The following is a 26,055-nucleotide window of genomic DNA, read 5'->3' on the forward strand; positions in this document are numbered from 1 at the left end:
CATGTTCTAACTTCTACAAACACCATGTCACATCCAAAATACCAAATAGGCACGCACATTCTGAACATCAATAACGCGAATAAGCTAGATCTACATGTAGATCTAAATCCTTCATCTCACCTGATCCATACGAGGCAAGTAGTCCATAGAATATGCACTGTTTCATAATTACATCCAGGATAAATTTACACGAACAAAATGTGCGTCTTCAAAGTTTTATTCCCAGACATCGCATACTAGTTTCGCGTACACCAAACGATGACATCACATATTTATTGAAAATGACGCAATAAGTATGTCATTTTTAACGCCATCAATCAGCTGATGCATTCTACGGATGGCGAAATGTCCCTTGACTAGATCTAAAAGTTGATGGTCCTATTATTTTAAAGCTTAAGTTTTCTCGACTCAAGAGATTTCTTATGAAAAATCATTCAGTGGTAAAGTAAAATGTAGTCCGTGCACGCGACAGGTATATTCAAGAAGGTGGGATACAGGCTTGTTAATGCCATGAGGTGTTATACCGTCGGTATAAAAATAGGATAAAAAATATAGCACTTTTATAAAATAAAAATCCTACAATCAGTACATTTTAACTAAGATGGTGTCTTTTCGAGTTGGAGTTCGTGACAGAGCTGTGTAGTCAAACGTGGAGGAGGGCTGGAGTCCGACATTATACGACAGGTAACGCACATAGACTCATTTTGTCAAATTGTGTGAATGTTTTTCCAACTCTGGTCTTCAACGAAGGGAATGAGTTCAATACCAGCTCCTGTAGACGAGACATTCGCTTTTCTACCGAATCACATTCTTTGCCTTTTCATTTACTAGGCCATTTCAAACATGAGTTCCGGTCAATATATGTAGGGCTACCTCTTTAGAGCCTCTAGCACTGTTAAGCTACCCAGGAATGAACAATTATTCTGAGTACTTAAGTTTTAGTACAACTGCTCTAAGTTATTTATATAAACATGTAGGTATAATTGTATATATTTACAAATGTATTTATAATGAGGTCAGGCAAACACACATACATAAGACAATTATGATAACTTCTAAGTTGTATCCTTGCGTTTATAATCGTTATGATGCATGTTTCGAATACGGTTATGAATGCATACTCCTTGCTAACTAAGGAAAAAACATATTTGAAAACAAACACATTTAAGAACCAATATTAAATTGTATTACTGTTATTGTTATCTGAAATAACTGAAAAATAGAAATGCGTAGCATAAAGTGCGTTTAATGCACTCACTACTACGATCATAAAATCAAATATGCATTTTACGTGCACCAGAGAGTATTGTGAAACACAAAATTTTACCATATTAAAAATATAATTATGATCAGAATCATGCATGAGCGACGCACGCGTGATGATACACAATACTCGTAAAAAAATGAATTTGGCATTTTTCTTGGCACCGGTGTGGAGTGATTCTTTCACGAATATTTGTTAACAAAAACAATTTAGTACTTGGAAAATACTTTGAATATAAAGGTTAACTTCAATTGACATTAAGGATTGGTCTTATTTTGTTCCAAGACCCGACTGATCCATTTCATTTTTGCGTTTGTTATTACAAAAGGCGTATGGTGAGTGCAGTGCACAAAAGCCATTTTTTTCCATATATTTTAAGAATATCTTGAAAACTATAAGAGGTATTTACTTGAAACTCAAAGGATAGTTTGATCTCATTGATGGAATCTTAAATGTACTTTGCAAAAAGTATTACTCTTCGTCCGATAATTATATGATTATTGTTCTTCATTTATTATATTAACATTTTGTCCGGAGCATTTATTGCAAACATGATATCAACTTGAAATTGTATATCCAGATTGATAACAATGAGAGGGGTTGGAATAACATGAACTCAATTGCCTTGTGTGGTTTTTGACAACATTGTATTCTTTTTAAGATGCAACCAGGGTACCTTTTTATTATCAAGTGTTATACTTTCTCCCTTTCTATAAATATATATTGATATATAAATGTTGCTACTTCCTATTGCTTTTTTTATTGGTCCCCTTGCATATATGAAGCACTTATTAAAATTTTCAGGCCGTTCCCCTCCAATTGACATGACGCCTTATCTATGATCGCTCCGCCCACTAGAATTGATCCACCAATCAGCGATCGATTAATCGGGCGCACTCGTTAGCAACGACCTGTCCGCCATTTTCTAGACAAGCTACATGTTTAGGTTCATTTTTATTCCAACGAGTTTCTTTTGTTTTCCTCTTAAAAAAACGATTAAAATTGGTCAAACGGTGTCAATGGGGATTATGTAACTCGGACAATCGATATCCTGAAAGATTAGTTGGTGACATTTAATTTATATCGTTTCCAAAGCCGAAAAGAGATCTTGAGAAGTGTAAGAGATGTATAAATACATGCGGTCGTCACCACGAACAACTGAACGTCAATACTGTCAAAGACAATTATAATATATTTTTATCGGATATACTAGCAGATTTAAATAGTTTATGTTATCGATCTGATTATCACTTAATATTTCACTTTAAAAAATAGTTTTATCAGTTATAAGGTCAGAAGCGAGGTTCATCTGCATTACTTAAAGAGTAATAAAACCCAGCATGAAGCCTAATTCATGCTGTGTTTTATTACTCTGATAGTAATGAACTTAATTGACATCATACATGTTATTTGAAGGTGACATGTGATATATTATCTTATTAACGGTATCTACACATTTGCACTCATGTGGTGTCACCAATAAACGCTTTTAATCCACACTAGGAGCTCGAATTCCTAGATCTCATTTTTAAAACGAGTTTCGTTTATTTTGTTCGGATTAAAAAACGGAAATGAAATATGGCAAAAACGGTGTAAAAAGGGTTAATGCAACTCTGACATTTGGTATCCAGAAAGATAAGTTAGATGAATTAAATTTATACCATTTCCAACGCGGCAATGCGGTCTTTACAAGAGCGAGTGGAAGCTTCAAGAATTACCGAGATCCCCTTTATAGAACATTAATTTATTTCACAAACCTGAAATGTCATATAAGCAATAACTAAGCATTATTAAGTATGTATTATGTCACGTGTGTATGTAAAATAATTGAGAATTTTGGTACCCAATTCGTGTAACTTTACGAAATCCCCGTTAAAAATCGCGTTTCTGTGTGTGTCAGAAACAAGTAAAAACTATTTTGTTATTATTTTAATAAAGACGTATCGATAAATGCTATTGTAAAAGAGTTATTATTACTGATATTAGTTAACCAATAAATGCGGTAACTTCGGGGAAGTCGGTACCTGCGCGAGCGTCTGATATTGGTAGCCTTATTAATTTATAATAGCCTGACCGTATTCCATTTCGTACAACGCTAATTTTATATCAGACAATGTCCAAACTTACTGTGTTGTTTTTGCGCTTTAAATTATAGTGATTGATAAATGTCCCATACGCAATATTTAATATGATTAATATCACTTTTATACGCAATAACATGTGGGATTGAGGTACCCACCCGGCGTCAGAAAGCGAGTAAAACTTCACCGAATTCCCAGTTATAAAGCGCTATTTCGTGTCAAATACACGAGTAAAGGGGATGTTTCGGTAATAATTTTGTTAATAACACGAGTAAATACCGGTGAAGTGTTAATTTATTGCAAATACCACCATTACACGTAATAACGGGTTCGATTTCGGTAAGCGCGCAAGCGTTTGAGAGCGTGTTTAATGTACCGATTTACCCGTTATAAATAGCTGATGTTCTCTTTAATCGTATATTTTTTTGCATTTGCAGAATAACTAAATGGCATCAACCCCTTTACAAGTGTAATATAGTGTTAAAAAAGTCCATAAAATCATCCGGAATATCGCGTAAATCTATATGCAGTCTATAGGCAAAGAAGCCATTTTGGTGTTAGCTTGTCTAGGTTTTCTTCCCGCTGAGAAACGTGATTAAGTGGGCGGAGCGATCACTGATAAGGCGTCATGTCAATTATCTTGAGGGTCGTAATATCCTTTGATAAAATTAAAAAAATATATTCAAATATTATTTCAACTCGAGATTTTAAGAAAAAACAATTGGAAGTTTGTAAAATTTAATAGTATGGAGCATGTGATTCCTTATAATTTCATGTGATCATCCTTTATTTAACATGCATTGTTTGAAATGTGTAATTTTGCAGAAATTCTTCATACAGATGTTCATTCCAGTTGGGTGTTCTATTAAGTTACGAAAATGTTAAGCTACTGCTTAAATTATTCAAATATGCACATGTCTTTGTTTGTAAAGGTGTAAATGTTTGTTTTATATTTTTTTTAATTTGTTTCTGACAATAAATGGGAATAAACGACAAAACATAAATTTATTATTGTTATAAATATAGTTTATATTTATGTGATAAGTATGAAAGAAAATTTAGCAAAAGGAATAACTGTGACGAAGTACGCATGTCTGCATATAAGCCCATCGAAGAATATTTCGAACCTCAAGGCATACTTATATGGCAATTTACAGCCAGTCACTATCATTTAAAATTGAACAAGAATATTATATAACTGGTATTTTCTTGTTGGACAGAATACCTGTACAATTGGACATTCTTGTCATTATATCAGTTTAGTTTTGAATTAAAATGCTTTTTTAAATGAAGTTTGTTTGTTTTAACTATAACTATTCTTCTGATGACTAAGAAAGCAACATACAAACTCCATTAAAGTATTGCTGGTCGAATAAGAGTTTTCATTATCGACGCGTTATTTTCGATGGTTTTTTAAAGCGTTTTTATTCTTTAACACCATACAACTCCACACATGCTCGTACCCGTGCATCCACACATTGAGTGACATTAAACATTCGTAAACATGAGAAATGGTGTCGATTTGGTATATTTATAAGTCCACGAAGAAGAAAACATAGAAGCCTTTATTTTAAATTGTGAACAAAAGCACACGCTCACTAAATCGAGAATAACAAGTTACAAATATACCGGTACACCTGGACTTCCGGCTTGAGCTAGTTAACAATATAAAGTGAACGTTAGAAAGATAACCATAATAGGTAAACTCGTGATACACTATACAGTTAGCTACCCTTTTTTAACATTTGCTATAAATCGTGACATTTTTCTGTGGAATCCGGTAAGGCCACGTTCAATGTTGCCTAATGACTTTAGATGTTGACTCACGACAATCATCACAACGATTGATACGACATAAAGTCAACAAATATCAACTACGCTCACCAATGACTGATGCAACATGTTTCTTTTTAGAAAAAAGTGAACGTGTTACAGGCAAATGTTCAAACCGTAACTGCCATGGTAGCCACAAGTTGATGTTAGACGCGTTTTAGAACTCATGCTGGCACTTCCCTTTTTCAATGTAATAAAGGATGGTTTGGTTTGAATATACACAGAAGTGGGCTTCAAAGTAGTAGATTCCGTCCACCGGAGCTGTGAAATGACCTGTGCTTGATTGTACCCATTGCCCTCATTGGCGACGATGATTGAAAACTCATTGACGTAATTTAACAAAACGTTGAATCCATGGGCGTTAAAGACGATTACATGACCTGAAAAGAAGATTCAAATACATGTACTTTTCCAACAAGCATGTGATTTAATATGAAGAAATATAACCAAAACCAAAGTATTGAACGAAAAGTCATAAATCCTTCAATAAATAATGTTCATGTTATCATTACTAGTTAAAAAGAATGTTATATGTCAATTGAATGCATATAATTTAATTCTAAATTATTATTTCATATAATTGTACATAAGATAACTAAATGTCATATGTACCTCAAATAGATTAATCATATGCGTTCTATTATTCTTAATGTATCGTACATTTACATTCAACCATTTGTTTTCTTTAATTACACATTTATTCTGTATACTTACATGGTCTGTTTACACACAAATCGAAATCTTTGTAGTCGCCTTCACAGACCTTGCCGTAGGCGGAAGAACTTGGCTTGGTGCAGGCTCGGTGTCGCAATTTGGAGCCTATTCCGCAGGTTACAGAACAGATCTCCCAAGCACCCCAGTTTGTCCAGCCACCATCTTATCAGAAACCGTTTTTGTAGACCTCCAGTTTTAGCAAATTGAATTGATGATTCAAATTTATAATCGCATTACTGAACATCTTTCTAACTTTCTCCATCTATAAAGATCTACGAATAACATATCATATTCGATCTCACTGGTCAAACTTAGTTAATTTTAAAATATACTATTTTGTCAAATACTACAGTAATTAACAATGTTGCCAGATTCATTACTAAGGTAATGAAACTCCTGTAAGAAAAACTTAAAAAGTACCTGCTGCTTCTTTAATAAATATTTATGAAACCGTTGATATAGTGTCTATGTATTACTTGTTTCTTCTGACCTAGTTGTTAATACATTAACTTTGTACATCATGTTTGAACACTTTTCATCGTTATTTATTTTAATTAACATGTATGTTTTGTATTGTACTGAGTGACTTTCTTCTTACATACAATCTTTAACTTACTTTTTTGAAAGCATGGGTCCTGTATGCAAACTTTATAATCACTTGCATCACCATAACAATTATCCCCAAATCGATCTGGTTTTGGATTGGTGCACGTTCTTGTCTCTTCAATGAGTCCGACATCACATGACACGGAGCAAGATTACAACGACGACCACTCTGACCAGTTGCCATGAACTAAAAAGTAATTCACAAGATCAATATTATGTTCGTATAAGAGCATTCATAGTTGTTGATTTTTTTATATATAAATTTGATTTGATTTTGGCTTCGATATTATTATTCTTACACGCTTTTTCCCCAATCAGTGATTATTAAGAAGTAAGAGAAAAGATAATAGAAAGGCAATCAGATCAAAATAGTTTACCAAAACATGTTTTGCAATAAGAATTGCGCATGTCGTTTCGTTAGTATTTTAGTAATGAAAAGAAATGTTCCAGTAATTGGTCATAATCTCGTTACCAAAGAACTTATTTATATAGTATAAATTGTGGACTTGTTCATACGCTTTTACGTATGTATGTTTTTACTTTGGAAAAACAAAATCGAGTTTTCAGTACTGGTTTTTAATGAAATAAAATAAGCGCGTCATGCTTTGTTATGTTTGTTTGTGTTTTTAATTTTTTAAACATTACTATGAATTGTTTATGAATATTTTATTAAAATAAGCAACTGTGGATACATACCTTTAGCATTAAAAAAACTCTTATGTTTAAACTACAAAAAAAAGACTCTTGAAGCAAAAACAATTTTGAAATCGTCTTAAATGAAGACAGTTGTGTAAGTATCTTCAGAGCTTAAAAAAATAAATTATAACCTTCACAACGTAAAGGTCATGTGAATACAACACCTGGACAAAGCTGTTTAAAGCACATTTTAGTGTCAGATGCCGATCCACTGCAATTAAGTCTACCGTTACTAGGTGAAGGGTTGGTGCACGTACGTTTTCGTGTATAAGTACCATTGTCACACGTGACGCTGCAGGATGACCATGTACCCCACTTTGCCCAGTTGCCGTCAACTGAATAATAGATGTGTTTTGTTTGATAATTACCTATTTATACACCAATTTATCTTTTAATAGGCACACATAAAAATAAATTTGCAAATATATATATATATTTGTGTCAGTGCTTTAATTTTGATTAATCGTATTTTTGTCCGTTCTAATATCCTAATGGGTTTGTGAATATAATGTCCAGATAGCAAACCGGAATATATCGGTTCGATCCCTATTCAGGGACCATTCTTTAGATCTTGAAAAGACACCAAGTTCCTACCAGGAAACAGTTTTGTTTCTATAAACCTAAGACGTTTAATCAAGGTGCCTGTACCACGTGACTTTTTCGGCTATGTGTGGGACAATCGGATGTCAACAAACCATCGCTTCAGGTAACGTTTTTGATAATTTCTTCATTAATTCAAAACCATTTTCAAAAAAAAAACAAAGACGAGAGCCCGGTCATTGTCAAAATACACAACTGTGTTAAGTTTGCGCAAAATTAATTTAGTATTTTTCCAAAAAGTGCAACCGCGCGTTTGAAAAGACACGAATTGAAATGCTATGTGTGGTATATTTTTTATTAAATCAACAAAAACGTTCAATATAATATTGTCGAAGGTTTAAAAAATAGGGCGGACATTGTAATTCTTCATAGAGAAGCTACATACATTGTATGTTTGCACAAATACTTCTGATTTGGAGTGTGTGCTTAAAAATGCAATAATGCTATGTGTGGGACACGTTTTTGAAATTCTATTTGTGGTATACAAACTAAACTAGAGAATCGAAAGATTGACATAAACATCAATAATATTTTAAGTCTGTCTGAATAACAAAAGTTGGTCAATAAAACATTGTTTGTACTGTTTTGCGTGCTTAAAACATGATAATCACGACGTTCATGTTACTCAAAATTATCATGATTGTCGATAATTTATATTCATTTTTTTACTTGTAGAATGCCATTTGTTTGGGAACAGTGTGGTAGAAAGGTCAAAACACAGTCGGGAATCTCCAAACACAAATCCACCCACGCACGGGAAGGAAAATAGTTTCTATAAAATTGATTTTTACAAAATGTTAAATTTTCAGTGAATTGTTACTTCCAACTAAAGCACTTGTTTAATACACAAAATCGTAAGGATTGTTTGTGCAAGGTGTCATGTGAATATAATTGTAACTAAATTACAAAAAGTGTTATTGAACTTATGGTTGTGTGCTTTTCATCAGGAATGTGTAAATATATTAGACCGTAACGAGAGTTATTAAATAAGCATAAAGAGATAATACAGCATTATTTAAACAAATAGACAAAAGGATCAATAACTTATTTTTCTGTAAAATCATGTATTCGTATCTAAATCCTATTTAGCTATCTTATATATCACGCATGACATTTATTTGTTTGTTTTTTAAAGTTTTACAGTTTATTTCATGTGTATTGTGTTCTTTTCAGGGAGATTAAAGTATTTTAGGAAGCACCTTCAAGAGACGTACTGATATCTTGATCAATAAAAAGTTTTCATATATAGTTAATGTTCAAAAGTTTAAAAGACTGTTTGTTTGTTACCAGATGGTGCAAGTATTGCAGTGAAAGAAAACAATCAAAGTAAACATTAAATACACATTTGACAATTCAACAAATTGAACAACATGTATTGTTTATTACTTGGTGCGGTGGTAACAAGATCTTGCAGCCCCTTTCATGACCGGGTCGAATGAGTATTTGCATTAAAAATCTTACACTATTTTCAGTTATTCAGATTTCATTTGAAATTGAGTTCATGAAGTATTAATAAAATTAAATATGTTTGTTGAGATAATAAACCCCCAAAGCCAAGACTTTTTTGCGATGATCATTTGTTACGTGTTAATTAGATCATGTATATATTTGTATAGCAAGATTTGTTACTCTGCGAATACTGATGTACTTCTTTATATACTTGGTGCTTTAATTTCTATTGTTACCTGTGCATGCTGGTTATAAAGCAATGTTATTATTAATGAAGTGTTTATTTTGATATACTTAAGATATTCATATGGAGATGATATTGGAAACTAAATGAACTTAATAGACCACAAACAATCATCATTAGATTTATATTGTTATTTATTATGAAACAATTGTTCAATTAACATTTATACTCAGATTTTATATTTATCTTATCAATTTCATTAATAAAATAGATACAAAACACATAAATATACACAAATATCAATACATACACTTTGTTTTGATTATGCCAAAATACATACTAATTGTATGTTTGCATAGTTAGTTGAAATAGCTTTCCGTAAACATAGCAGAATGAAGCTGGGTCCGTCTCTGTCACTGTGGTTTTGATCATTAATATGCCGCATAACACCTTCCGTGTGGTTTGGTTTGATGGTGTTCATCTTATTCAAACACAGCTTCGCGCCTTAAAGCGTTACAAATCCTTCGACTAATCCTTGTCAAATCTGACAAACAACAGAAGTAAAACCCATTTTTAAAGCAAGTGCTTTTACTTTCTTTGTCATTCATTTATAAAAAAGGACCGAATTTAATAATCAGGCAGAAATATCAATCATGATATTTATTTAAAGACAATAAGTCAAAAAAAAAGAAAATATTATAGTTCAACATAACGTGTTTGTTAAAAAAGACGATTGGTTGGATAACAATAACGCAGTGTATTTTATTTAAAATTTATGTTCAAATAAACATAAATTGTTTAAACATTACACAATTACTTCAGTATTCCATCATGTAACATTTGGTAATTTGATATATTTTCAGTACAGACTGAAGTATATGTTTTAGATTCTTACAAAACTGTGTTCAGATTAAATGAAGAACCGACGGGAAAATTCTTGCATACCACACATCGCATTTCAAAAATGTGTCCCACATATAGCATTGTTGCATTTTTATACAAAGACTCCGAATCAGATGTATATGCGCAAACATACAATATATGTAGCTTCTCTATGAAGAATTACAATGTCCGCCCTATTTTTTTAAACCTTCAACAATATTATAATGAACGTTATTGTTGGTTGAAAAACAAATATACCACACATAGCATTTCACTTTGTGTGTTTTCGAACACGCGGTTGCACTTTTTGGAAAAAATACTTAATTAATTTTGCACAAACTTAACACAGTTGTGTATTTTGACAATGACCGGGCTCTCGTCTTTGTTTTTTTTGAAAATAGTTTTGAATTAATGAAGAAATTATCAGAAACGTACCTGAAGCGATGGTTTGTTGACATCCGATTGTCCCCCTTGTTAATGCTGTTCAATTATTTCAATAATGCAGTTTAAATCCACTCGATAATGATAATAATAGTAATAATACTCACTATTCAGTTTTATTTTTAAATGACGCAAAATAACGTTTTAGTGATTTGTCATTAACTCCATTTCAACGCGAACATTACTTTTTCGGCTACAACAGTAAGACTGCATAACTCTTACCCAGATTACATAGGCCACACAACCGAGGGCAGATTGATGTCTGCGCACACGTTTATTATAGAGTTCAGATGGGCACAATCCATGGTTACATCGTCAATGCAGGCAGAAGCTAAATTTGCAAAATTATAGGTAAATGAACACGAAATCCGATTAAATCGATTCACATTAGTTCATTATATGCTAGTGTTGAGTGATGTGTCCACTATTGCAAATATAGTTTTTATTCAGCTTTATACTTCATAATACTCATTAAAAAAGACATACATGTATGAAGAAAATTGTTCAAATAATTATCGTAAGTCAAAGTGTTGTAACGTACTTCATTTCTGTTATCTATTCTTATACATATTTGGTTATGTGTGTATATATTCAATTATCAAATATTTTACAATATTTACCATACGAATACCCTTATCTTAAACGTGCTTTAGATAACATATTGAACTCGTTAATGATTATATACATTTTCTTTAACTTTCTTATATAACTCATGTTCCGTTCTTTTTGTTTTTGCATGTTTGTCAACGAAGTTCGTTCGAAAGATCAATACAGTTTCGTGTACAATCGAAATTCCTGATCTCTTGTATTAAAACTTGGTGTGAAACAACAATTCGAATCAGATTATTTCCAGTACTAGTGGTTACTTTTAATGCATGATACAAACGTTTTCTTTGTGCGCAGAGCTGCTCGTTACAGCCATCTGTACTGCAACATTCGTGACAAGGGGACTGTTGTCTGGTCTGAACTGAGCCACCGATGATACTGTTCTGGCCTACACTGCACATCTACCGTTTTGTTACAATAAGAGGTACGAATGCACACACAACACACACTTAAATGATCGAAACTACAATGTTAATACAGAGTAACAACAACACAGTACTAACGCATTTGTAATAATACACGCAGAACACTACGCTAGTCAAACCGAAATATATAATGGCGTAATTAAAATAAGCACAGCTAGCCTTGTTAATATTGATTAAGTATAAATAGCTTGTACTTAGCTAAATTTATCTCGATGTCGACTTTTTAAATCAGGAATTCATACAGCATCTTATATATTTTAAACATGCGTGATGCACTTGTCACGCCGACAGAAATGCATAACTAGACAAGAGTGCCTCTATATAAGCTTTGATATGCTGTTAGAGTACATAATGTATATAATATTACCTTCAATGGCGTTGAGCGTTTTATTTATACCTTAAATGGTGTGTATTTCAATGTATAATAGAGTGTACTAGAAAACTAAAACAACACCATGTATTAAATACGTGATAGAATCATTAAAAGCTATGCAAATATTATTGCATAGTATTTGCATGCATAGCAAAGAACGCAAAGAACGATTGAGCATATTCGTACCTGATTGCTCTGACAACCCATCGAGTGGATGGTTTGACAAAAAGCAGGACTGATGGGGCAAAACACATTGCAAAATTAATGATAGACGTTATGAGCTTTTTTCGAAACCTAATGTCTTTGTTGCTGTTGTTACTTATAATGTCGCAGCTACCTAATTAGTCCGTACTTACACATTTTCGTGGTAGATAATGTCTAGTTGACGTTTGAATCAAAGACAAATTTGCTTGTCACGGAGGCTCAATTTATAAGCAGAAGCTCCTTTGTCACAAATAGTACGTGGGGATTTAACTGTTGTGTTTATTTCAGTTTGTTGGAACAAATAGGACATAGGAATTTAACGGTTGTGTTAATTACCAATTCTACTCGAGCGAATCTATATGTACAACCTTTTAAAGGAACGTGCTCATGGACTGGTTAAAAGCCACTTTGCAAACGTTTCGTTACGGATTAAAACTAAATGAGCATTGAAGTTCAATGCGCTTAATGCCGCACTGAACATATATTTTCATTTCAGAATTATCATAACTCGAAATAAAGAATTACAAAACGCGAAATGATTGGACGTTTTAAGTGATTGTAGCCTATTCGTTTAAATTTGGGACAACACGCGGATCGCTCATATAAGGTTTAAAATGCCAAACGCAACTAATCATCTAGCAGGCGGAGAAGTTACGGATAAAGAAAATCAATCCCAAAGGCCCCCAATCGGATCTCGATTGGTTGATTATGCTTATCGTTTGCTTTTACTTCTTTAATGTGTTTCATACTATTTATATGAGCTCTTAAATTTAAGGCATTCAATGACAAAATTTATCTGTGAAGTGAGGACGAGTTTCATTTAGATAAGATTGACATGGTTTAAATGGTGCAAAGCGAAATAAATTATATATGTGCAGTGGTGATTTGAGAAATAATTGTGAAACAAAAATAATAACCTTAAATACTTGCATTTTGAAAATGTGCTTCGTGATATTTGTTTGTTTCCAAATGCTCGCTCATAAACATTTCATTAATATCACCATAAACCAGTAATACTGTACTTAAGCGTGTGGGCAAAACATATAAGAAATGCATTTCTTAAAACATTGATTTTGTTTTGCATTTTCCTACGATCTTACCCTGACTACACTATTTTAATCGAGTTATTTGACACGGTAAGGCATATGGCTGTGAAAAAGACCAAATGTCATGTGATTAAGTTCATCGTTACAGAACATCACGTCAATACTAAGAATAACTTTCTTCTGGATAGGCCATCACGACTTTCCTACTTTTCCGTAAATAGCTATAATATTTATTACATGGCTTACATTCGTGATTCTGATAGCAATATCCTAATTTGGCAAGTCAAACATCATCAGTGTCTAGTTCTGACACGAAAAGAGAACATTAAAGCGATACAAGTACTTCTTATGTTAATGTGTACGTCTTTTGGCGTGTATACGTGTGCGTGCGTTTAAGTGCATGTGTGTTTTTATTGATAGATGCGTGTACATACAAGGTTATTTTAATAGATTTTCTAAGTTAGAACCAGAAAAGATTTAGTAAAAGCGTTACTTACGCTTCTTTTCTCATCCAGTTTGAATAATGTTTTATATTTGTTACAGCATGTGACCATAATTTTTATCATACATAAATCTCTAGAAATATTGGGTATCCTTATCCATGCGTATTTAACATATTTATTTACGTTCACGTATCCGAATGCGGGCTCCCTTCGCCGTAGGCTTGGAAATTATACATTTCACAGCGCTCAGGGAATTCAAATTAATGGCGGGAATCACTTTGAGTGCTTTCGAATGATCTGGCCAACATAAATATGTTCTATGAGTATTTTTTACAGATATAAACTAACAATGCAATTAATAATACTAAATAAAAGTGAATAATATAAGAAAATCTGAAAAATATTTTATATAATTTCACTGTTGTTAAGTTAGCCAAAAAAAGTTGTTTGTTTCCCCACCTTTATTAAAGAGAAGGAGGTCTGAATAATTGCTTTTTCTAACCGTTTAATAGTATACTCAACAACTGTAACATTCTCTTTATGTTTTATCTGCGTCAGATGTGGATCATATAACTCAACGAAACTATTTCCAATACGTCTTAACTTGAAGATGTCCTCGTTGCAATCACCATTGTGTCGCATGACTGATAAAAGTAGGTTTGGCACGTTTTCTTAATTTAGAAATAGAAATGACATTTCAAGGACAAATACTTTCGGTACTTAGGCAATTGTTTATGACTTTCTGATTATAAAACCAGCGTTGTTTCCTGCGAGCGTTAATTGTTTCAACTTGAAAAGACGAAGCATGTATCTGCGTAAGTACAAATATATAAATTTAATTCCATCATAGTATTACTTGAACAATGCAATATAAATATTTTAAGTTGCATTTTTTTCAACTATGGCTCTCTTTGATATAACACAAAGTAAAAATAAAAACAGTTTTATGTTGTTATTGTTAGCGGACTAGCTAGCTCAGTTGGTAAAGCGCTCGCCAGTGTCCTCTTTTTAAATTATGACACTTGTTTCTGGTGAAAAAATGTTCACATAGCACCGACAAGCTAGCTTGCATAACAGGTGCATAACGGAAAATCAACTTCTCTGAACAAAAATTCACAATAAAATATATATAGATAGTGAAAAAATTGTTTTCATAGAAGTTGTTTTTTGTTATAATTTGATCATCTTTTATTAAAAATGATGTTTTTACTTATTAATATCATAGCCACACACTAACCACCTGTGGCTTGCATATGAACAGTATGAATTTATAAAATGGACCTTGTTCGTTACGAACTTATTGACGAGTCATTCTATAACTAACCTGTTAGTGTGTACGTGTTGAAGGGAAATACATTTCAAACATAAATGCACATTCGGCTAACCATATACACCTCAAAAGGGTCAACAAATGTATCAACATATATACTTACACGGATGCCTCGATACCGAAAGAATGACCTAATGAAGTTTGTACACACAAAGTGTGCTATGACTCCCCATGACACATTGATGTGCCTAATTTTGTTGTGGAAGTTGCACACTTTTGCACACACAACACGCATTTTAAAAACCTTCTTTTTCACATTTGTGAGAATCAAACATCCAATGATGTTTATTATTTTTAAAAAAGGCCCAAAGTTTTCGCAGTGTTAGAGTTGACCTCTAAGAGTCCGAACGGTACCACGTTCATAACCTAACTAACTATATTTTCAGATTGTGGGCTCACACTGCTGGCATTGTTTGGTATCAACGTATCAGGTATGTTAAATAAAAGCTATTTTATTCACACTTGTCGAGATGGTGTTTGAATCTGCATAAACACGACGCCATAAAAGGCGAGCAAACAAGCTAATATGTTTATTTAAATATTTAAATAGCAATATTAGAAAAAGTAGTTGTTATGTGATGTTGTGCCATGCTTTTTATGCCTAAGGTGGCGTGCCGCGCCGTGCTCTGCCTTATCATGTCGTGTCGTACGTGCCGCGCAATGTAATGCCAATCCATGCCGTGCTATGTCATCGCATGTCGTGTCATGTATTATCGAATTTTTATTTGTAATCACTGAATATATTTCAGAATGCCTACAGTGTTTCAACTGTCAAAATATCAATGATCCCAAATCATGTCCAGGCCGGGTGGAATGTTTAAATAACCAGGTGAACACATTTTCAAAAATAAAATTGTTAGTTTTATTAATATTAGAAAAATACTTTAAAGTTTGACTTGGTTCTAATTAATTATATAAGTTTATCACTTTTACAAGAACAATATATGTGTGTACATCCTGTCCAGAAAAAAAACAAGTTATCAACTGGATATCATTGTGTCAGGTTATTGAGTTTTACACTATTTGTCATGGATCATTATTCATAATTAAATTTCAATTGATTAATATATGTAATTTTACTTCACTTAATATATATGTTATTTCACTTCACATTCTGGTTTAACCTTCCGTCCGTTCTTGCCTTCGGTTTCGTTAATCTACATGCTGGAGTAAGGTAATTTAAAAGCACGCAAACGGACGAACATTATTTTACTATGTTTATTAATATCACAGTTTGGATATGACAACAAGCAAGTAGTTATATCAAAGTAAATTAAATTGACGTAAATATTATGTAATAAACTTGGTGAATTATGTCCTGTTTCTAAAAACACGGATGATTCAGAAGACTCAAATTGGCTGAGACACTTCACCTGACCGAGTATTTTGTAAAGATTCCATATGTAGGCATTAAAAGTGATGACAACAAGAATTAGTTGGAAGTGTGATATATATACATGTCATTCTCTTAACCAGTCCTGCGTTTTGCAAACCCGTCATTCTGGCAATGAAGTTCTTTACAACATGAGCTGTCAGGACAATCAGGTACGGTCAAAGTTATATTTATTATCGATACGATTTAGGTTTTATTCTGTAAACACAAACATTTAGTATAAAAGAAAAAAAAGAAACCGAATGTTGAAATATAAAGTTATAATTAGATTTCAAGTTTTTATTTTGACGGTATTAATTTTAGTGCAGGTGTTTGTTGTTGTAGATGTCATTTGAAAGATGTAGTCAAGTGATCAAAAGTACAAGTTTAAATCAAAATCTTTTCTTCTTACTTAAATATTCGAATTTCAAAAGTGTTGTGTTAGAAAACTCTCTAAGTGTATATACGGCACTTTTCGATGACCTTATAATATATTATATTATCATGTTTTCTAAACATCTATTCTCATTTCGCTGTCCGGTTAGCGCATTAGTTTGTAGACGCGCTTTTCATATGGGTGCTCGAATATCCACACAGAACAAGACCACACCATATTTAAATATTTCGAGAAAAACTAAAGTACGCCTATATGTGTCCGTACATTATAAATAGTGATGCTTATTAAAAATGCCTAATGTGTTTTAGTATATAAATAAGCTATAAATAATGTTTCATATCAATATTTATCTACATGGCAAAACGGCAGTTATGCAGTTCCTTTCGTGATGACCCCAGTGGAATAATTGGTCGCTCAGTACAGACAAGAGAACCAAACAGATGTCCTGAATGTTGTAGTACAGATTACTGCAACGATCAACTCTGTGCTCACAGAGAAGGTTAATATATAATATATTAATTATTGTCAATGTTGAATATGTAACAAATAACCAAAACACGCATAATAGGTATTTTCCGAAGAGTAAAGAATGTCCAGGATTAAACACGATGACGAAAAACAAGAATTCAGCCGTCGTGCTTCATATCTCGTCAGCGGTTAGTATTATCAAGTTTGCATTCAATCAGCTACTAAACCTCTTGTAATATTTTAATGAAACTTCATAGGAATGATCCTTTATTAATCCTCTTTCAAAGACGCTCGAATCGTTCAGGTCAACTGAATATGTGGTTCAAACGTGCATAAAAAGTTGTATACATTTAAAATAAAACTTCACGAATCAGGATTTGTAATATTAAGTGTTTAACATCATATTGTGTTCCTCTGCTACGTATTTGCCCATAATTCCCGTTGGAATAAAACTGACCAAGCCCCAGGTCTCACATGATTTACATACACTTATATAGTAAATAACTTAGCAATGGGGTCAGTGGTTTAATATTTAGTGTGTTACATCATGGTCCTCTTCCGCGTTTGTTATTATCATTTCCTTGAGGTCAAAATTGGTTACTAAATTTCTTTATATGCATATATTTGAAAACGTTTTATAAACGTCTTCTATGAAACTGCATGGCCCAGAGTTTGGGTATTTGTAACATGCTGAGTTTGCCCTCTAAAACACATATTAAATAATGCCCTTCTGGTCGAAATTGGAAATACTTTGGGACTTCTTGTTTTTAAATTTAAGTTTTTGATGAAAACGTTATTCTTTATTGTTCTCTGCAACCGCAAGCTCCAGAAGTAAGTTATTTTTCATGTAGCCTCGTGTATAGTGGTATATTGTAATTAATGCTACAAATCTTCTCTGAAACGTTAGGGTCACAGGTGGTTAGTGTGTATCTATGATATTAATAAGGGAAACATCATTTTGAAAGAAAACTATTCAAATTATAAATCTCTGAAGATTTCACACTTAAATTGGGTCTGATCGATGACGAGAAGATCACGCGAGTTGCGTATCGTGTTCTTTCTTGAAATTAGACACAGTAATTGTTAAAAAAAATGCAATATAGTTTTTATAGTTTATTCAATATATACAAAAGACATACAGGACATGTGATCAGTATTGAAATACATAGGTTGTTAAAATAGTATCAATACATGAAAAGGTCTAGGACCAATTTTGTTGGATTAAAGCATTTAGAATCTATTTAATTCTAACAATTTATGCTATAACGATAACATAAACACCAACAAAGACGAACCAACAAGAGAGTTTGAGTAATGAATTATATACAATTAATCATAATAATATTTATACAGGCTTCTTTAATTAAATGCTTAATGTACATACATAGCTAAGTTTCTGTTGGTACTTGTATTATCCGATTGCATTAATTTAATAAATTTCATTTTTGGTCTTTTCCAATAATATTTATTCATAAACAATTTCCTAATATCATCATATAAGGAGCATTCTAATAAAAAAACATTGCAATTTTGACATTTTTATCTTTAAAAGTTATAGCATCAGGTTTGTGCCATCTGCCTGATTCGATTTCTAATCTATGGGATAAAACCCTTAATCTACAAAGATCAAAGCTAAACTTATTTATACTTACATTTTTTTAAGTAAGGTTGCAATTAGAATTTACAAAACTGCCTGTAACTTGCTCTTGAAGAATCATTAAGTTCTGACATCCAATTTGGACAAATGTATCATTTAATCTGGACATTACCAAGGATACAAAACCCTTTTCATCACCTACATCTTGGTTTAGCAAGCGATGCGTATTGGACGCCTAAGGTCTGAAACAGATTACAAACAGATTTTGCACAAAAATGTGCATTTGGTTTATTTATTTAATTCTCACACATGTGGTTATAAAAACACGTTTCATACTTATGATCTTCTAACTGTATAATTTTCAACCAATACCGTATTACATTAATTGCTATTTTAGTTATCAAGGATGTTCTCCCAAGTTCCCCATATACAAAATTTTTCTGTGTTTGAATTTTCACGCCTAGTAGTGTTTTTTTTTGCAAACATTTAAGTGAACTCTTTCAATTGCCATTGACTCCCCATTAAGCCCCATATTTCTTATCCATAATTTAAAATTGGTAAAACAAGTTGATCAAACAACTCCGATTTGGAACGTATTGAAATTGTTGGATAATTTATTAAATATGAGTTCAGCCTTTGAGGCTTGACCTGCAAGTGTTTCAAATCTAAATTGCTAATGATCTTCGTGGATAATTTCCCGAATATACTTAATAATGTTATCCCTCTGTAATTATTGACATTCTATTTATCCCCTTTTTTATGTAACGGAAAAATAAAACCCTCACACCACACTTCAGGAAAATGTCCATTTTCAAAGAATGTTTTAAATAGATTACACACCACTTTTAAGAAACTTTTACTACTAAATCCAAATAAAAAAAACTCATTTAGCAGATAATCAGGTCCACCTCATTTACCATTATGTATTTGCTTACAATCACATATATTTTTTGATACATGTAACTCGCTAAACATTATATTTACAAAACATCTTCATCAGCTTGATAAAATCTAGAGTAAGGATCATGAATTGATTTCAAACAGTTAAAAAAACTCCCTGCTACTTATATCTAACTTATTGTCTTTGCGTGTATTATTCTTTAACATTTTCCAGTAAAGTTTTGCATTTGTAAGTCCTCCATTTTTTAATTTCATTGTTTGATTTTTATCATAAGCGTATTTCTTTTTTCTATTTGTACTTTTATAAAGACTCCTAGATTCTACTTTGTCTATTTTCATCTGAAGAAAACTCTCTGTACAAATTAAGAGTCATATAATAACACTTTTTAAATATTTACATTCATTATCAACATATGCAGCATTAAAAATAGTTTTATCAACAGAATATGCCTTGACAACTCGCTTTTTTAAAATAATGGTGAACTTGTATTTTAAATTACATCACACAATTGGGTTAAATGACTATAACTAATTTCAATTTTTGGGTTTGATCAATACAGCCACGAATTTAATGCATTTATATGAACTTTCCAGAAAGGGAATTTATTTCTGCGTTGAATAATATCAAGTTTGTGAAATGTATGAAGTATTGGCTATTCAAAGCGATGCACCCTGTTTTCGGGTCATTTCGTGTTGAATACCTTGTTTTATATATATTTGAAAGTGATATTGTTTCCAGAGCAGTTGGTTTTTCGTTAAAATTTTATTATTTTCCATTCAAAATTATCTTTTTGGCCTAGTGCGTAGCCCCAAGGCCATAGTAATGTTACAAATTTCTGAGCGTATCCGAATTGGCTTGCTTCCAAAATCCAAAGTCCCAAAAGTCCGATTTACCACTAAATTCATGCGCAATAAAATTAGAACTTCGCAGATCTCAATAACCCGCCTTGTTAATACAGAACCTCGCTCTATAAAACATAACAGTGCTGCTAAGCATTGGCTACAACAAATACGCTTTAACAGTACACCATCAAAATAAAAAACAATATTGGAAACAAAAGGTTTAATGTATTTGCAACAAATGTATGACTCGTTATTTTATTTAAGCAACACCGTGAAATGATGACGAAACACTGGACTGTAAAAAATGTAAACATTTTCTTAAAACAATTTGCAAATTAAACATCGGATTTTTAACGAAAACCGTTCTTTTCCAAGCACATGGCAGCTGGGCAGAATGGTGCCCGTGGTCTGGTTGCACAGTTACGTGTGATGTGGGTCTAAGAAAGAGGTCAAGAACCTGCAATGAGGACTATTGCGCCGGAGATACGAGCGAGAATACAGTTTGTCTTCAAGAACCATGCGCTAACAGAAGTAAGTATCAGATTCCGCTTAATATTGATAAAAATGGAGTTGTTCAAAATGTTAAACAGTCAACTTATTCTATTCATTATAAAAACAACATTTATCACGTTTAACTTAGATGGAGGCTGGTCGAGTTGGGGTGGCTGGCAGAGCTGTTCAGTGTCATGTGGAGTGGGTCTAAAAGTGCAACGCAGGACCTGCAACAGCCCGAGTCCCTCCGCCTACGGCAAGGGTTGTGAGGGGAACTCGGAGACGTCAGCCGTATGTGTCAACACACCATGTAAGTAAATGTGTTCAATCTAGTTTATATAAATGTAAATTATGGCTGTATTGTTGAGGGCGACTTAAGCTAAGGAATAGGACCTTTATCAGCCCAATTTCGACATTATACGACAAAGCCTATGAGAGAAACACCGAAGCATTCGAAGTTTGTAACAACACAACATGTGAGTAAACAGTGTATGCCCAAATGTATAAGAAGAACGGCAAGACTTGTGAGGGCGACTTTTAAGAGTAAACTGAATGCGCATCAACACATCATGGAGTTAAATGTGTTTGATCAAGTTTATATGACGGTAACGATTTAAAATAGATTACAGAAATTACATGACAACCTTTATTTAAACATTATACGAAGAATAATCTACATTTACATTTGGTGTAAATCATGTGTCTGTACTGAAAAGAATGAACAAAATGATGAGTATTAAGCCATTCATTGCGTGTTAACGATTTCAAAGACTGACTTAAGAATAAATCATTGAATACGTTTGAAATCGGTGCCAATTTTTCACGTTGTGCAGCGAAACCATGTTAATGAATGCTGTCCACATCGAATTTTTGGTGAAAAACAGAGGCGTATTAAAAAAAGTAATTCTGGTGCATTTCAAATTGCCATAAGCACCATAAAATTCTGTCTTTAATGCACTAGTTGAAATTCTTACGAAAAATTGTTATAACAAGTTATTAAAAAAGCCCCACTAGCCTGTGTTTACATCCATTAATAGTTAATTTTGAACCCCAGAAAGTCACGTGATCCTGCATCCTGAACCATAAGACAAAGCATAAGCCTTACTAGTCTCATAGTAACCCGTGATATTTCTAAGACCGATGACCGTAAAATACATAAAACCGAAGTACAAAAATAATTGACACATAATCTTTTTGAAATACGAATACATTTTTATTACAAATAATACTAAAAATTACTTAATATAACTGAAGTGCAAAATGCATTACAATTTGGACGGTTGTTATTTTGAACAACCAGTTTTTCAATGAGGATGCTTATAAATATAATGGTTAAGCTCTTACGTTATAATAGACTACTCAGATTTGTAATTAATGAGTTATCGTCAAACTTACATAAGACTGAAACCAAGAAACTATATAATGGATCGTAGTTAAATGCTAATTCAAATAAAAGGATGTTGGTCTTCCACTAGTCTATGGTTATTATTACTTTATCACCTTAACATTTAAAACATGAATACAACGCCACAAGCATTATCATCGCAACTATAAGCACAACTTAGTCACGCCAGTCACGAACACACATGAGTCCCTAAAGATCGACATCTTGTTGTTATTTATTGACTACAAACACTAAATTAAAGCACGGTAGGTAAGGATCACTTTACGTTTGGCGAATGTTGAACGTGTAAGTGTAGTTGTTTTGCACACTTGCGGGTTTACTGGATTTTGGCAGATGGTAGCAACGTTGTATGCATGGCTCTGAGTGTCGCTCTTGACGTTATTTTTCGAAAGGTTGATGCTAATTCAAACTCCGCGCAGTTATTACATCCGCCTGGGTTAAAGGGGTCTTTTCACGTTTTGGTAAATTGACAAAATTAAAAATAATTGTTTTATATTCGCAAATTTTCGTTGTAGTTATGATATTTGTGAGGAAACAGTAATACTGAAAATTTGCCATGCTCTAAAACATTAATTATATGCATCTTTTGACGATTTAAAAACCTGAAAATTATAAAACGTTTCAACGCGAGACGATTGAATAATTTGAGAGGTTCTGTTGTTGTCGTTATATTTTGTGACACTACGAGGATTGCTTATATAAAGTATAAAACACATCACTCATTGTATGAGCGCGGATGGCCGCGTGGTCTAAGCATTAGACTTTTACTCCAGGGGTCAGTGGTTTGAGGTTACTTTTTTCTTTCTTTAATTTTATTCTCGTGTTTTTTTTACTGGAGCTTTTTAATTCCAATATTTACATATATCATAATAAAGCATTTAATGACAAACCTCAATACATGCCAAAATCTGTGAAAAAGGTCTCATTAACGACAGCAACTGCATTTACAATCCAAATACTTTCGTATCTCGAATATCTATAAGCCTTTTGGGCGACCTACACAAGGGAGATATATCGTGTTAAATATATCGTGCGTCGCCGCGACTGTCGCGCAAAATATCGTGCGTCGCCGCGACCGTCGCAAAAAATATCGGGCGTCGCCGCGACTGTCGCGAAAAATATCGTGTATCGTGTGTCTAGTGTCGCCCTTGATGAAAGAAGGGCGAGATTATAGATGACACTATTCGGATTCTGTAATGTAGGACAAATAATCGTTATTGTTAGATAAAGTTACATTCCATTTAAGACATATTCACATGTTTTCGTTTTAATTTAATTCCTTCTTTATTATTTGAAAGCAAATGAAAAACTGTCGTGAAACAATTTGATCTACATCCGTAAATTAAAATCATACGAAAAGCTTTCTACGTTGAAAAAATTTCTCATATGGCTGTTACGAATGTTATTTTATGAAAAACTCCTATGTTTGATAAATAATGAAATACAAAATAGTTAACATAGCTTCGGAGTTCTATTAATCATATCGACCCATTGAAAAACATTCCTGTTGTGTTATGATATAACAGACAGCTATCACACCGCCGCCATATGTTAACTGCTAAATAGTTGATCAGGCAGAATTTGATATAAGCATGTTATATTTTGTTATTTATTTAATTTTAATTCATTTTTTCATTTGGACATCAAAATTGTACATTCATACTCATTTCAACTTTCAACAAAAAGCATACTTAACTACATTTGGTATGTTATTTGTCAAATGAATAGAGAGTGTTGATACATTTTGATTTATTTTTATAACAGATACGTTTAACCTAGAAATACACTATCTATTTTACATTACAGGTCATGTTGCAGCATTTAACGCTCACGGCTTCCATCAGTTGTCAAATGATGTCAATGCATTTCCCACTGTGATCTTCAACGAAGGCAATGCGTACAACCCCAGTACTGGACACTTCACAGCTCCTGTGGACGGGATATACTACTTCACTGCCCAAATCTGCGTTAAGAGCGGTCATGTTGTTTACTTTTTCTTGGAAAAAGGCAGTGAAAGCATGAGCGGCATGGTGCGTCTAACAGCTTTCGTCCAGGAAGAATCTAGCACCAGCAGTGGATGTACGTCTGCATCCTCCTCTGTGAAGCTGATAAGGAATGAGCACGTGTGGGTGAGGATGTTCCAGCAAGTCACCACATCAGAGATATTTGAAGATCTTAGTTATAATTGGATTTTATTTACTGGAACGTTCATTCAAGAGCTTTAATAAATTCGTGAACTTAATATGGTGTGTTTATTTCATCAAAGTTGTAGTAGTGTGTATAACACATATGTATGGCACAGTATGGTACCCGTTCCTTCGTATCAAACACTCCGTCAGTAGTTGCAACACCCGAACTATTTGAACCATCGTTCATTAAGCATATTTCATAGACCATGCTTCTGAGCGAAGATTGAAAACACAGATTTAACACAATCATCTTAAGTTATTTTTTTTAATTATTAGTAGTATTGTTGTTATTATCGTCGTTGTTCTACATTTTATTAATGGCTATTCTAGCGCGTCACTGGTTTCCCTGAGTTCGTTATATGTATTTTAATTGCGAAGATATTACAATAATTGTTAATCGTATCCCAAACGACTTGTTGGTGCTCTATCTGTATACAAATCAACGGCGTGAATGTTAAGATGACCCAAGAGGATTTATGCGAGCTTTCAGATTCATGTACCGAGTACTATTAATATGATCTAAATCTGGGTGATCTTTTCATTCATGTAAGGCTTGATTGTTAAATATATTCATTTCGACTCTGTCTATTTACCACAAAGTCCAGTAGAAGTTAATATTTCTGTACGTTATATTTTGTGTTGGCCTTAGGATTACCTGTACTGTTGATCGGTCAGTTAAACGTATTTCATATTAAATCGGATCAAATAGGGTTGTTCGAACAAAGGTAGTCTACAATTTCAAATAGCTATTAAAATGAATAAAAACTGTCTATTTTGTAAATTTATTAAATAAAATAGAAACTTAACATGCATATATAATTGGGAACCTATTATACAATTTAATGAATCTATTCACAAAATAGAACATTTTTTTGTGTGTGTTACATTTTTCTGTTAACAAATTATTTATAAATGCGATGTAAAATGTAGTAATACAATATATTGTAATTGTCAGAATTGTTTGTTAAAACATTCAATAATTACTCTGAAATTAATCGATTGAAATAGGAAACACAATAACTCAAGAACTACTTTTATTAAGCGAGTGTAAATGTATTGTGATGCTCTAAAAAAATAATCGCTATAACACCATTAAGTGAGCTCGTGAACAATGCATTTTGAGATCATTGCAGTACACGACGGCGTAAGAAGGATCATGTACCATATACCAAGCGGCAGGAGAGAATGAATATCGGCACACTTGTAATGCATGCC

The 26,055-nt window shown here is 32.9% G+C and overlaps 1 protein-coding gene across 1 annotated transcript; it reads left to right on the plus strand.

The window, feature by feature from the left end:
- The first annotated feature begins 14,546 nt into the window (after nucleotides 1-14,546).
- LOC127849282 (A disintegrin and metalloproteinase with thrombospondin motifs adt-2-like) lies at nucleotides 14,547-24,876 on the plus strand. Its single transcript, XM_052381999.1, has 8 exons — nucleotides 14,547-14,662; nucleotides 15,564-15,608; nucleotides 15,927-16,006; nucleotides 16,654-16,722; nucleotides 17,316-17,445; nucleotides 21,130-21,285; nucleotides 21,395-21,556; nucleotides 24,458-24,876. Exons 1-8 carry the CDS (start codon nucleotides 14,653-14,655, stop codon nucleotides 24,874-24,876), a joined length of 1,071 nt encoding a protein of 356 aa, XP_052237959.1. The 5' UTR covers nucleotides 14,547-14,652.
- The last annotated feature ends 1,179 nt before the right edge of the window (nucleotides 24,877-26,055 follow it).

This window comes from Dreissena polymorpha, chromosome 10 (assembly GCF_020536995.1).
Source record: "Dreissena polymorpha isolate Duluth1 chromosome 10, UMN_Dpol_1.0, whole genome shotgun sequence".
NCBI lineage: Eukaryota > Metazoa > Mollusca > Bivalvia > Myida > Dreissenidae > Dreissena > Dreissena polymorpha.

What these genes read in the sequence shown, in the direction of transcription:
- LOC127849282 (XM_052381999.1), top strand. An exon ending in TGGAATGTTTAAATAACCAG is followed by an intron (nt 16,007 to 16,653) that starts GTGAACACATTT and finishes TCTCTTAACCAG; the next exon opens with TCCTGCGTTTTGCAAACCCG. An exon ending in ACTCTGTGCTCACAGAGAAG is followed by an intron (nt 17,446 to 21,129) that starts GTTAATATATAA and finishes TTCTTTTCCAAG; the next exon opens with CACATGGCAGCTGGGCAGAA.